The sequence below is a fragment of the Carcharodon carcharias genome, chromosome 6 (assembly GCF_017639515.1).
Source record: "Carcharodon carcharias isolate sCarCar2 chromosome 6, sCarCar2.pri, whole genome shotgun sequence".
NCBI lineage: Eukaryota > Metazoa > Chordata > Chondrichthyes > Lamniformes > Lamnidae > Carcharodon > Carcharodon carcharias.
In genome coordinates, this window is record NC_054472.1 from 134,697,505 (window position 1) to 134,710,168 (window position 12,664).

The 12,664-nt window shown below is 43.2% G+C and overlaps 1 protein-coding gene and 1 long non-coding RNA gene across 5 annotated transcripts in view; one reads left to right on the forward strand and one right to left on the reverse strand.

Moving 5' to 3' along the window:
- runx1t1 (RUNX1 partner transcriptional co-repressor 1) overlaps positions 1-3,618 on the reverse strand; it is an 88,344-nt gene extending 84,726 nt beyond the window's left edge. For 3 of the 4 annotated variants that reach the window (XM_041189042.1, XM_041189037.1, XM_041189036.1), the window contains exon 1: positions 2,426-3,188. In XM_041189042.1, coding sequence (XP_041044976.1) covers positions 2,426-2,453 — 28 coding nt within the window. In that variant the 5' untranslated portion in view covers positions 2,454-3,188. Of the gene's footprint in view, positions 1-2,425; positions 3,189-3,484 lie in introns of those variants that run through there. The other variant, XM_041189040.1, reaches the window with a different exon arrangement.
- Positions 1,600-12,664, forward strand: part of LOC121278690 — a 36,675-nt gene continuing 25,610 nt past the window's right edge. The window contains exon 1 of the long non-coding RNA XR_005943261.1: positions 1,600-2,050. This is a non-coding gene — a long non-coding RNA (uncharacterized LOC121278690). The remainder of the gene's footprint in view (positions 2,051-12,664) is intronic.

The following is a 12,664-nucleotide window of genomic DNA, read 5'->3' on the forward strand; positions in this document are numbered from 1 at the left end:
CTGTATAGCTATTGAGATGGTGAAATTTGTTGAAGAGATATCTTTCTTAAAAAGTGGTAAATGTCAAAAAGTATATTCACAGATATAAGCCTGGAGCAAATATTATGTTGCTGTGTTCTGAAAAAGCACTAATTCCAACACTGTATTTTCACTAGGGGATGCTGTTCCTTCTCCTTCCTATAGTAAATTCTGGACCCAATGATGTCATTGTAGTCTGCACAGGCTCATAACATGTAGTATTTACGTACATCAAAATTCTGTTCAGTGTTATATGGCACAGCTAGAGTTCCAGCAAACTACAGTCATCTCATTGGATCTAAAATTCAATGCAGGGAGGACAAGAAATATAAGTTTCTCCCTCACAGGAGAAAAACTTCAATGTTTTAATATATTTCTCCAGCCAACAGTGTTTGGTGCATCAACTATTCAATTTTTATAAAATGCAAAATATCATTTTGTGATTCATAAATTTAGGATAAGACAAAAGCAAATTTACCTGCAATGATAGCGTAGTGTGCAATTTCTTTCACATCTCACAATCATGAAAGGAAGACTGGTAAAGGATTGCTGCTGGTGTGTTAAGATTAGTGTCCTATAAATAATTGTTTCTTAAAGTTGAACAGTTAGGTGATTAAGTTACTGTAGGAATTGTCACATCTTGAGGATGAAATAAAGGCCATAATCAAATTTTATTTTTAAAGAATGTGTGCTCTTTAAATATATTGTAAATGTAAATATATATCAGGTAATAACATTTAGCCTCATTGATATGACTTTGGACACGACAGGTTAAAATAATATTATTTCTGGAAAACAAGACCCTATTATTTTTATAGCGCGGTTTCCCACAATTATTTTACCGTCCAGAAAAACAGAAACAAACTTAATTGAAATGTTCCGGGATGCGACAGGTGGGAAATAGGCTTCCTGTCCCAAGACGCCCCCCAAAAATACACTTGGAAATTAAAAGAATTCTTGTACTGAACTGGATGTTCTTATATACAAAATAGGTGAATTGGAGTTAATTTAAGTGAGGCTTTGATTAGGCCAAACAAAGAAAAGCTACTCATTGGAAACAGTTGAATAGGCAACTAGTCAAGAATTTCAATATAAATATTCACTAAATTTAAATGTCATGCTGTTTCCAGTAAAGTGTAAATAAGACATATCTGATATGCATTAATAAAAATATGCTCCTGCATTTGTATAAACTAATGTTCATATTTTGCCAAACCACAATCACCAATTGCTTATCCACATGTATCACCTGCTCGTGATCATGAGAACTATCCTCCCCAAACATGCAAGTTCTAAGTCACCTTTCATTTAACTGATAAGGCATCTTGATCACAGCACATGACAAGTTCCCACAGAACAAAAGCCAAGCTTTTTAATTGAAATCCAAAGCTCAAAACAATATATTAACCTTCCATTTAACAACCAAAAGATCTCCATTAATGAACTGCATTGGGAAAATCATGAAAGTGAATCAAAAAGATGAAACTGTCAATTGTGACAGCTAATGTTTTCAAATGCAAAACTGCAGATGCCAACTTTCTTTCAGTTTAAGCTGCTCGCAAGTGATGTAGTCACTGAGAATCTTAATGAATTGGGCTTTGCATTGAATGCTTTGCATTTAGAACGCATCTCTTGTATAAGGGGAAAACAGGACTTGACAGGAAAGGGTGGCCAGAGCCGACTGTCCTGAAACTCACTCTCCAGGTTGAGCTATTTTCCCTCTTGCCCCATTCTGTTATTGCTATATCACATAATTGTAGCCGTTCCAAAACAAAGCCAGATGTAAAGCTTCCTAGATAACAGGATTAAGTGCCGAAAATAGACCAACAAAAGCCCATCAACAAGCAAGTTAAATACTAGTTAATAGATCAAATCACTACAAAGATCAAACGAATGAATTGAGGATTCCTGCATCATATTTCGTCATTCTTCCAAGAAAATTGACTTTCTGGTTTTTGGAAAATTCAAATATGAATGAGACATTTGTTTTGACAGAAGGACGAAGGTCAAGTGAAGACCCCGATTGTTAAAGGTAATTAATCTAAAAGTGCACAATCCTGTTCAGTCTGACTAGACGCTAGAAACATGTAAACTTTTTAACATAATTGTGCTGTACAATTTCACAGTTGCAATCAATATCTGGTGCTTTATGTCTCTTTCTTCAAATATCTGGGTCAATGGTGTAAATGTGCAAACATTGATCGCATACTTTAAATCAGATTTATGCAAATACGCTGACGATAATGATTAAAACAAATGTTATTGCTCAAAAAACCAAAACGTCGTTACCATTGCACTCGCTTAACCAATAACTTGCTGCTTAAATAGAAGTGCTAAATTAATACGGGAGGGGGGAGGAGGGGGGAATATTAGTAATAGCGGAACAAATGCTACGAATCACACTTACTTTGGTAAGATCCAGAGATTCCAACCATTCGCCTACTTATTAAATTATAGAAGTTCCAGAGCTCGGCCACAAAAACAGAGAGGAAGGAATGCAAGTTTCTCCCTGCAGCTAGGCAGATCCGTCCACATGAGAAACTCAGCGCCAAAGAAAATGCTGCAAACTTCTGATCTCCCAACAAGGACTAATACAAACTTCAGGGATAAGGAGATAGGATTAAAAAAACTGTTCTGCTTTTTTTTAAAAATACGAACGAGTTCTTCCTTTAGACACTTGCAGACCACCAGGATCACGATCGTCACGATGTCAGAAGACAAACTCCAGGCAGCCGTCCTCCATGGATGTGCACGGCCGGAGAGATAGTCTCGTTAGCAGCTCGCAGTTGAAATGAGGAGAGTCCTGTTTGGAAAGCAGCCTGGACTCTGGAGCTGGTTACTCACTGCCCAGGTGCAGAGTGGGTGGGGTTTAGCCAGGGGGAGTTGAAAGAGGTAGAGCAGACATCTGTGTCGTGAAGGGGTCAGGAGGTCAAGTATATGTTAACAATAAACTGGCAGAGTGTCTCTTGCTCTCTCTCCCACTCTCTTTTTGCGAGCTGTGTGCATGCAGCTTGATCTCTGGTGCTGCTTTCCCAAGCCCGGCTGCCGAGAGCTCAGTGGGAAGGGCTGCGGCTGCTGCTGCTGCTGCATTAGGGCTCGGCTCAAACACTTTCCTTCTCTGCCATCTGCTACAGCCCAGAGCTCCTGGCTTCTCTCCCTGTGTCTTATCGCGATCTGCTATTAAAACGGGACTTCCAGAATCCAGCTACACTGAAATCTGCATCATAATCCCCCTTCTGCTGGCTTCTTTCCAGTCTATTAGGTTTATCCCCCCCCCCCCCCGCCCTAACATTCAGCTAGCTAAACGATACGAAACACAGCTGCGTCGATGCTACATTTTCCGTTCTGTCTTTTTTTGCATGCACAATACAATGTACGGTTTTAAAACATGAAACTTGAACTGACCCTAATCGTATTTACTACATTTTCATCTCTGTGTAGAATATGCGGGTTATTTGCACAGTACCTCAACTACATGGGTCAGATGAAGAACTCCACCAAGGTGCATTCACTATAAAAGCTGAATCCTGCTTATTCTTTCAGCGAGCAGGGCCGCAGCTCGGGCGGTGGGAAGCGCTTGGTTTTTGCCGTTAGCGCTGGCTCAGAGTGTCTGCACACAGGATGCAACTCTCGCCCCGCCTGCCAGGGGAAGCCGTTGCCCTCGCAGATCCAGGCGCTCAATCCCCACCTGCTGGGCTCTGCCACCTGCTCCAAAAACAAGAAGAAAATAACACCCGTTGCTGCCAACTTGGGTCCATCTAGACAATACTATTCGCAACACAGGCCCAACACCCCACCTGAACTGACAGTGACTTTAACTGCCTTCAGGTCCTGAAAGTACCACACTCCTTGTCTTACACGGATACTTTAAAAGTGGTATGTCTCCCAATGAGCCCCAGTAATACCTCCCAAATAATATAGCAATTTTTAGATTGCGCTGTGCATTTGTAGGTGATAGTCAATAAGCAAAAAGACATGGGGCGGAATTTTCCGTGCCCACTGACGGCAGGCATGATACGTGGTGTGAGCGGACAATATGGTGCGATTCAGTTTCACGATGGCGGGAAGGCAGGTCGCGATTGTCCGCTCAGCCCGCCGATGGTGGGCCACGTTTCCCGTCATCAGTAGTCAGGAATCTCATTGTAATAGATCAGCATGTCATTATCAGGCCACCCCGCCAGGCTCTTACACTCCTGCTGGATCGTCCATCCACGCCGGTGGGAAAGCACGTCGACGTGTTTCACAACAGCACAGAGGCGACGTGCACTTGGCGGCCTTCACTTTGGGGGAACTGGAGGTGAGTGAGCAGCATTGTTCTGCAGAGCTCGCCAGGGCCGTCTGTTGCTTTGCAGACTTCAGGGGCACCAGGGGGTCAGGTTTAAGTGCCACTCTGCCTCTGATGTGACTTTTGAGGGTGAGGGGGAGTGGGGGGGGCAAGTGCAGCCTTGCCATTGAGGTGACTGGTGGTGTCGGGAAGGGGGGTGGGCAAGGGTAGCCCTGCTGTTGAAAATAGTGCTCAAGCATTTGGGGTGGGGGGTAGGATGGGTGACAGAAGTGGCCATGCATTCAGGAAACCTCCATAAAGTGACCATTCCTCTGAAACTGAGACAATTCAGTTGGAGCCACATTCCACGTTGATATGATTGAGGACAGGCTCCCAGCTTATCTGCCCACTCAAGCAAAGCAGAGGCATCAAAGTGCCAACAAGTTCTGCAGAGCTTCCCCCACCCCCCAACCCCAGCACAGACTGTAAATTCAGGAGCACTTTAGTGGACTGCAGAGCAGTTGGACTGCACCCTCACTAAAACTGGCCATGGAGCTGGAGGCACTCATAGCCTGTTGCAATGTCAGCATCCTGGTTTGGACCAGTCTACCTCATGGCTCAAGTTAACAGCGCACTAATTTCTGGCCATCCAAGTGGTGGCCAGCACTCTCCGGGAAGCATTAAGGGGCCATCACACTTAACCAGGACAGGTTTTTAGTACACCCATGCTAACCACATGTATCTCTTTCATCCTGCAGGAGGAGTACGTCAGGATCATGGAGCCTGATGAATTAGCTGTATGCCTGATGGCCTACAGAGCGCAAAGACGATGAAAGAGAGAGTGACTGAGGCTCCTGGCTGCGCAGAGGCAGGAGCAGCAATCTCAGGGAGAAGGGGCGGCTGGGGCTCCCGCATACGCTGCCCAAGAGCCACAGCAAGTCATCGCTGGCCGGCGCCTAGCAACATCCAGGGTCTATAGACACTGCCTTTCGTTCCTGCAGATGACTGAGAACCAATGTCACCAAAGACATGCAGTGAGGACACTCCATAAATCTGTACACAGCATCTGAGAATGCTTAATTACTGCCTGGCTGAGGGCAGCTCGCTTGCACTCTGTGATCAGGGTCATATCATAGACGTGCAACCATAAAACATTTGAAGCATCTGATGATTTGCCCACCTTCAGCACCAGAGCCCTTCAGGAGCTGAAGCACAGCATCAGTGCTCCCAGATGCTGAAGGGATGGGGGCCAGCCGCTCCATAAAGGTGCTGAGAACACACCGAGAGAATGAGAGAACTCTGAGGTGCCTGGCCACTACATTCTGGCAGCAATGACCAGCATCGCTGAGGTGCAGGCATCAGTAATGTTTCAAGAGAGTGTGAGGCCAGACCATCACCTTGGTCTGAAGGCCACACAGAGCACAGGGAAGAGGCCCTGGACTGAGACACCTGCCTTTTATCTTGTGCAGAAAGGTTGCACATCTGAGTGACAAGAACACTGCTCATTAGAACAAGGAGCCATAGGCAGGGAGACATTCTTGGGAGTTTATTGACAATAGTAAACAGTATGTACAAGTGATGAATACCCATGCTGAGGCTGTGCAACTAATTCTCCTTAGCCATCCTAACACCACCATTATGTCTTGGTGCTCCCCGGACATCCACAGCAGTGGTGGAGGCAGCTTGCTGACGGTGACCCCTTGTCTGTGATGACTTTGGTGGGCATCCTCTGGCAGGCCAAGACTTGCTTTTGGGGTCCTATTTTGTGGCAATGGCACCCTCCTCGGCCTGTGGAGCTGGAGCTGTGGAGGTCACAGGAAGAAGGGATTCGGATAGGCTGGACCCTCTCGGAGTCACTTGAATGGATGGGCCCGAAGTATGCACCTGTGGACTCTCCTCCCTATGAGTGCCCAGGGCCCCAGGCTGACTTATTGAGGAGAAGGCGTAGCTGAAGTGAGCTCAAGCTGCCCGGCATCCCTCTTGTGTACTCACTGTTGGAGGCCAACTATGACTATGTTGAACTTGGTGCATTGGCAAGCCGGCACTGTCACCTCAGCCTGAAGGCAAATGGACTCCTCCATCGTTCCTTGCAATCTGAGGAGTGCAGTGGACATCCTTTCCTGATATTCCCGAGCTTGCCTTTGCAGCTGCAGAATCTGTGACATGACCGAGTCCAGAGGCTCATCACCTGACTCAGACTCAGCAATGTTCTGGCCTCCAGCAGTCCTCCGAGTGCCGGACACCTGGGAAGTCCCTGCTGCCACCTGCTGCAGATCAGAAAGTGCGATGTGCTCATCAGATTGTGATCCCGAGGGTACTGTAAAGCTAGGTCCCACCAACTCTGTTGGCTGTTTGGCAGATGTGCCTGCAAAAGTGAGGAGAGGTAATTACTGCATGGCAGTGGCCTGTGAAAGAGGACACATCGCTTACAGCATGGTTGTCTGATGGATGTTGCATTGTTGGATACTCACTTGGTAGAGCAGCACCAACCTCACCTTCAGCACAGGACTGGTCCTGGTCATTGCCGACCAGCTGGATGGCTCTGTTTTCAAAGTCCATGAGGACCTTGATTTCAGGCATTCTTCCACCGGTCTGCGACCTCACTCTCTTGTTGTGTGCCAGCTTGTCCTGCATGGATAGCGTTGGAGAAAGTGTAAGCAGGACACTTGCCAGGTCAGATGACAAATATGCCTGGCTTGTGTGGGTGTTGAATGGTCCATGGATGGGATGAGGACAATCCCGTGAGTGTGAGAGAGTGAATGGTGATGTGCCTTGCACTGGTAGTGACTGAGGGCCCTGTGAGTGTGCTGGGTTTGTGAGTGTGTGCGTTGAGAGTGATAATAAGAGTGACTTACCCTGGCGGAATGGAGGAGATCATCCATCCTCTTGTGACACTGGGATGCTGTCCTCTTCTTAAGAGTATTGGCACTGACCACAGCTGCCACCATCTCCCATGCTGGATTGGTCACATTGTTGCCCATCCTGTGGCCAGAACGGGGGTACAGGATACAGGCGGGCCTCCACAGCATCCAAAATTCACTCAAGAGACCTGTCATTAAACAGGGGGGCCTGCAGTCTTCTTCAGTTTCAGGGCCATGTCTTCTATGCAGCAGTGGTGAGCTGCAAGCACTGAGGTGTGTGTGTGTGGCCCCCGGTATGATGCAGCAGCTGGGTGACGGCAGGCAGTCGAATGACAGCCCGCCCGCCATGGAAATGGCATGTTTCCCGTGAGTGCATATATAATGAGGCGGGTTTGGGATGATATGGTGTGAAAACCTGCCTTCGCAGCCAGCGAATAAAATGTCGTTTTACCCGCCCACTACTGCACTTTGTGCAAATCTGGGAAAATTCCGCCCATGGGGTGAAACAGACGGTATTTAATAGGCGACTAATTTTAAAGAACTGAATATCAAGCAGGACATATAACGGGTGGCCAAAGCAATACCCCTTCTGCAAGATGAATTTCTACCCCATAATACTCAAAAAAGATTGTTTAATACTTATGAAACAGCACAAATTCTCATTAATTGTCTACAGTAACTACTTCAAAAAGAGTGGGATATAAACAGACAGTTAGTGCTGTTCTATACTACATGTGTAACATGTAAGGAATGTCAAAAGTGAATAATTTAACATTTGCATTTTGATGAACACACCTGTCAATTCTAGGCGGTTTGTTTGCCATCACATTGCAATAAATTGCTGCAGATCCAGGATGCATTCTATTACATAATAACTCCTTTTAAAAAACAGTAGACATTTATTAAAATTTTTTAACCTAACATATTCTGATATAACATATTTGCTGCCAGCACTAAATAATCAATCATTCATTTAAACATGAAGAAGAGTCATACAGACTTGAAACTTTAACTCTGTCTTTCTCTCCACAGATGCTGTCAGACCTGCTGAGTTTTTCCAGCAATTTTTGTTTTTGTTTCAGATTTCCAGCATCCGCAGTATTTTGCTTTTATATTCATTAAAACATTTTCAAAATTTAGGATATTTAATGAATAATTGCAGAATATTTTTATTTTACAAATGGAAAATAATCACATTATTTACAGTGGTCTTTTTACAAATCAGATAGCCATGCATTTCTAGTTATTCATTGAATATTTTATTGAAAATAAAAAATTTTAAAAAGCAAAAATCTGTTAAAACATAAAAAGGAACTATTAAAACCATGGAGGATTGACTAATACTCATAAGGAGAAGCTTTTCTCTGTGGCATTAGATGGAGCGAAATTGTAAACACAGTTAACATAAACACATTTGTGATCTTGCTTTGCCTCGAGTACAGAGAACTTTATTTAAGGTGGCTTTTATCTCTGTCCAGCTGCCATATATGCATTCAGGAATAGATATCCTTCTGACTTAGCTTAATACTTTAATGTTTTTACCAATGTAGAACTGAACCATAGACCAAGAAAATTCCAGGTCCAATTCCTTGGTGCTCAATTATCATATTTCAACTAGGGCAGTGGTAAGGCTGGAGATAGATCAGTAGCCATGGTTCTTGGGAAGGCGAGCCACCAGTCATAATTCCTGCTCCTCGCTGTTATCCAACAATCCTTCTTGGAAAGTTTATATGCGCCGACTGTTAACATTTTTGAATCTTTTCTATGGTTATCATAGTTTTTCAGCTTTCATATCTTAAATGTTTCCCAGGCTGAACCCCAACTCTAAATACCTTCAAAACTATCGAACTCTTAGGTTAAGGATGAAATGCAGGACAAGACATCAGGAGAACTGACTGTGGTTTGTAAAATAGTGTTGTGGATTCTTTGCGCACTAAGGGAACATTAGTGCACTACAAGCAAATTAATCCCCATTATTTCATAAGTTTCTTTCCAGACCCTGTTCCGCTGAAATAAAAACAGAGAATGCTGCAAATACTCAGTAGGTCAGGCAGCGTCTGTGGAGAGAGAAACAGAATTAACGTTTCAGGTTGTGACCTTTCACCAGACCCCCTCTGCTGAAACTGGTGTTTGATCCCAAGAGTGTTCGTTATCCTCTGCTATGTCACTAAATTGGGCATTTTTCATGTGTGAACATAAAGACGGAGTGTCTGCAGGCATCCTGATCGTGAAGTAGTTTATAGATCACCAAACAGTAATTACAGTGTTGCACAGAGTATAATTTAGGAAATTAAAGAAACATATAACATGGGTAATGCAATAATCATGGAGAATTTTAATCTTCAGACAGACTGGGTAAACCAAATTGAAAAAAGTACCTTGGAGGATTAATTCAAGGAATGCATTCTGGATAGTTTTCTAAAATAGCAATACAAGGAATCAATCAGGGAACAGGTTATTTTCGATACAGCAATACACAATTAAACAGAATTAAATAGTGATCATATAGTAAAGGATCCTCTGGGAAAGAGTGATCATAATATGACACAATTTCATATTAAGTTTGAGTGGTATAGTTTAATCCAAAACTAGAGCGTTAAATTTGTACAAATTAAGAAGGCTAATAGAATGCTATCCTTTATTATGAGAGGGAACGAACATAAAAGGAAGGATGTTATACAGGACATTGGTAAGACCGCACCTCGAATACTGTGTGCAATCTTGGTCTCCTTATTTAAGGAAGGATGTAAGTGCATCAGCGGTGGTTCAAAGGAGGTTTACTAGATTGATACCTGGAATGAGTGGGTTGGCATATGAGGAAAGGTTGAAAAGACTGAGCTTGTTTCCACTGGAGTTTAGAAGAGTGAGGAGTGATTTGATTGAAGTATACAAGATCCTGAACGGCCCTGACAAGGTGGGCATAGAAAGGATATTTCCTCTTGTGGGTGAGTCCAGAACCAGGGGACACTGTTTTAAAATTAGGGGCTGCCCTTTTAGGACAGAGATGAGGAGAATTTTTTTTCTCTCAGAGGGATGTGCGACTTTGGAACTCTGCCTCAGAAGGTGGTGGAGGCGGGATCATTGAACATTTCCAAGGCTGAGGTAAATAGATTTTTGTTAGGGATTCAAAGGTTATCGGGGTTAGATGGGAATGTGGAAATCGAAACACAAGAATATCAGCTATGATCTTATTGAATGACGGAGCAGGCTCGAGGGTTCAAATGTTCCTATTTCTTATGTTCAAACCAATTTCAGAGGCATGAGGGCTGAGGTGAATGAGGAAATTAGATTAAAAGATATGATGTTATATAAACAATGGCAAACATTTCCAGAAATACTTAATAATTCTCAATGAATATACATTCCCTTGAGTAATAAAACCTCTACTGGAAAAACAGTACAGCCATGGCTAACTAGAGATATGAAGGATAGCTTTAGATTAAAAGAAAAAAAAAACCTTACAATGTTGCCAAAAAGAGTACTAAAACTGAGAATTGAGGGAGATGACGTGGTAAGAATCAGCAAGGGATGGCCAAAGAGATTGATAAAGCAGGGGAAAATGGATGTGAGTAAACCAGCAAAAAATATAAAGCAGACCTTAGAAGTATGTAACAGTACAAGTATGTAAAAAGGAAGAGATTAGTGAAAATAAATCCTTTAGAGTCAGAGACTGGTGAATTTGTAATTGAGAGTCAAGAATTGACAGGGGCAATAAACAAATACTTTAACTCTGTCTTCACAGTAGATGACACAAAATCTTCAGAAATTGTGGGCACACAAGGGTCTAATGTGAGTATGTAATCAACATTTGAATATTGCTGAAAAAAGAGAGACGTCTAAGCTTTTCATCTTGCACCCATTAGGACACTTGCAAGCATACCAATGTAAGGGGAAAATAACAGTTTGTACTGTATGTGAAGACAGTGCTGATTGGTTGGCAAGTGGCATTGCCATGGAGAATGCAATAGTGATGGTGACTACCAGTTAACTGCCAAGCATTGTTTGAAATTTAAACCAGGCAGCTTGACCCTGATTTGTCAAGGCATTGCCCTGAGGAATGAGTCAGCAAATGGCTGTCACTTATTTTGTTTAGCTGAAACAGGTGCAATGTATGTACATGTTCTTTCTGTCTTCAAAGAGCAGGGCCCTGTGCATTAATATATGTAGCTTCCAGTACACGCAAACGTGCCACACTGCGAGCCTGACTGACAATCTTAAATTGGCTGTCAGCATAATTCTTAGCACACTGAGGATTATTTAGCAAAAGTTGTTCAATTGCGGAATCACATCTAATGTTGGACACTGTGTTTTGAGTTTTGCAAGCATGGGTTGGTTGCTGGGTATGGTCTGTACCCTGCCTGTTGTGAACAGCGGCTGGGACATGCTGTTTGATACAATCTGCCAGTCTTTTGGACGTACGGCCTACATACCTCGCATCACACTGGCACTGAAATTCATTTACCACATTACTCAATTGTGCGATAGGCAGAACGTCGTTCTGGCTTGATGCCAGCATCCTGTTAGTGGCGAATACCACTCATGTTGCTACTGCATAGTGGCAGTATGTTGCCACTCAACATGACCTGTTGTATTACAGCACTGTGAGGCCTTAAGACTAACCCAGACATACACATCAGTAAACCTGACAAAAGGGATTGGAATAGTCATCCTTAACAAGCATAACTATATCAACAAAATGCATGCCATTCTTAATGACATGTCCAAATTCATATCTATTAGACAACATTGCTCAACATGTCTGGACAGCCTTGCTCAAAAGTAGGTTAAAAAAATACACTTGCTGGACTTATGTAAGAGCGATGAGCTACCGCATGGTATATATGACAAGGTTCGTCCTCATGGTTTGCCACATCCACGTATGTATGGGCTGTCCAAGACACACACAAGTGATGTCCCTTTATGCCCCATCTTATCTATGATCAGTTCTGTACAACATAAATTGGCCAAATGGTTGTGCAAATTGTTACAACCAGTTTTGACCAATTTTTCCATACACATGGTGAAAGATTCCTTTACATTTGTGAAAGCCATACAGGGTTTGCATGTCGATAGCAATGCTGTGTCCATGTACTCATTTGACATTGCTAGCCTATTCACCAATGTTCCACTTAAGGAAGGCATAGATATTTGTGCTGCAGCACTATATCATGGCAATCTAGACCCGCCACATTGCGTGAATCAGTATTCATTGAACTTATGAATCAGACAAGATGTTGTTACACAAAATTAGGACCCGGGATGGGGGCAATATATTGCCATGGATTGAGGATAGGTTAATGGACAGAAAAGAGAGTAGGAATAAATGGATCATTTTCGGGATGGCAGCTTGTAAGGTAAAATCATACACTCAGAATGCCGCAAGGATCAGTGCTTGGGCCTCAGTTATTTTCACTATACATTAATAACTTAGATGAGGACACTGAGTGTAATATATCCAATTTTGCTGATGATACAAAGCTATATGGGAAAGTAAGCTTAGATGAGGACGCAGAGGTTACAA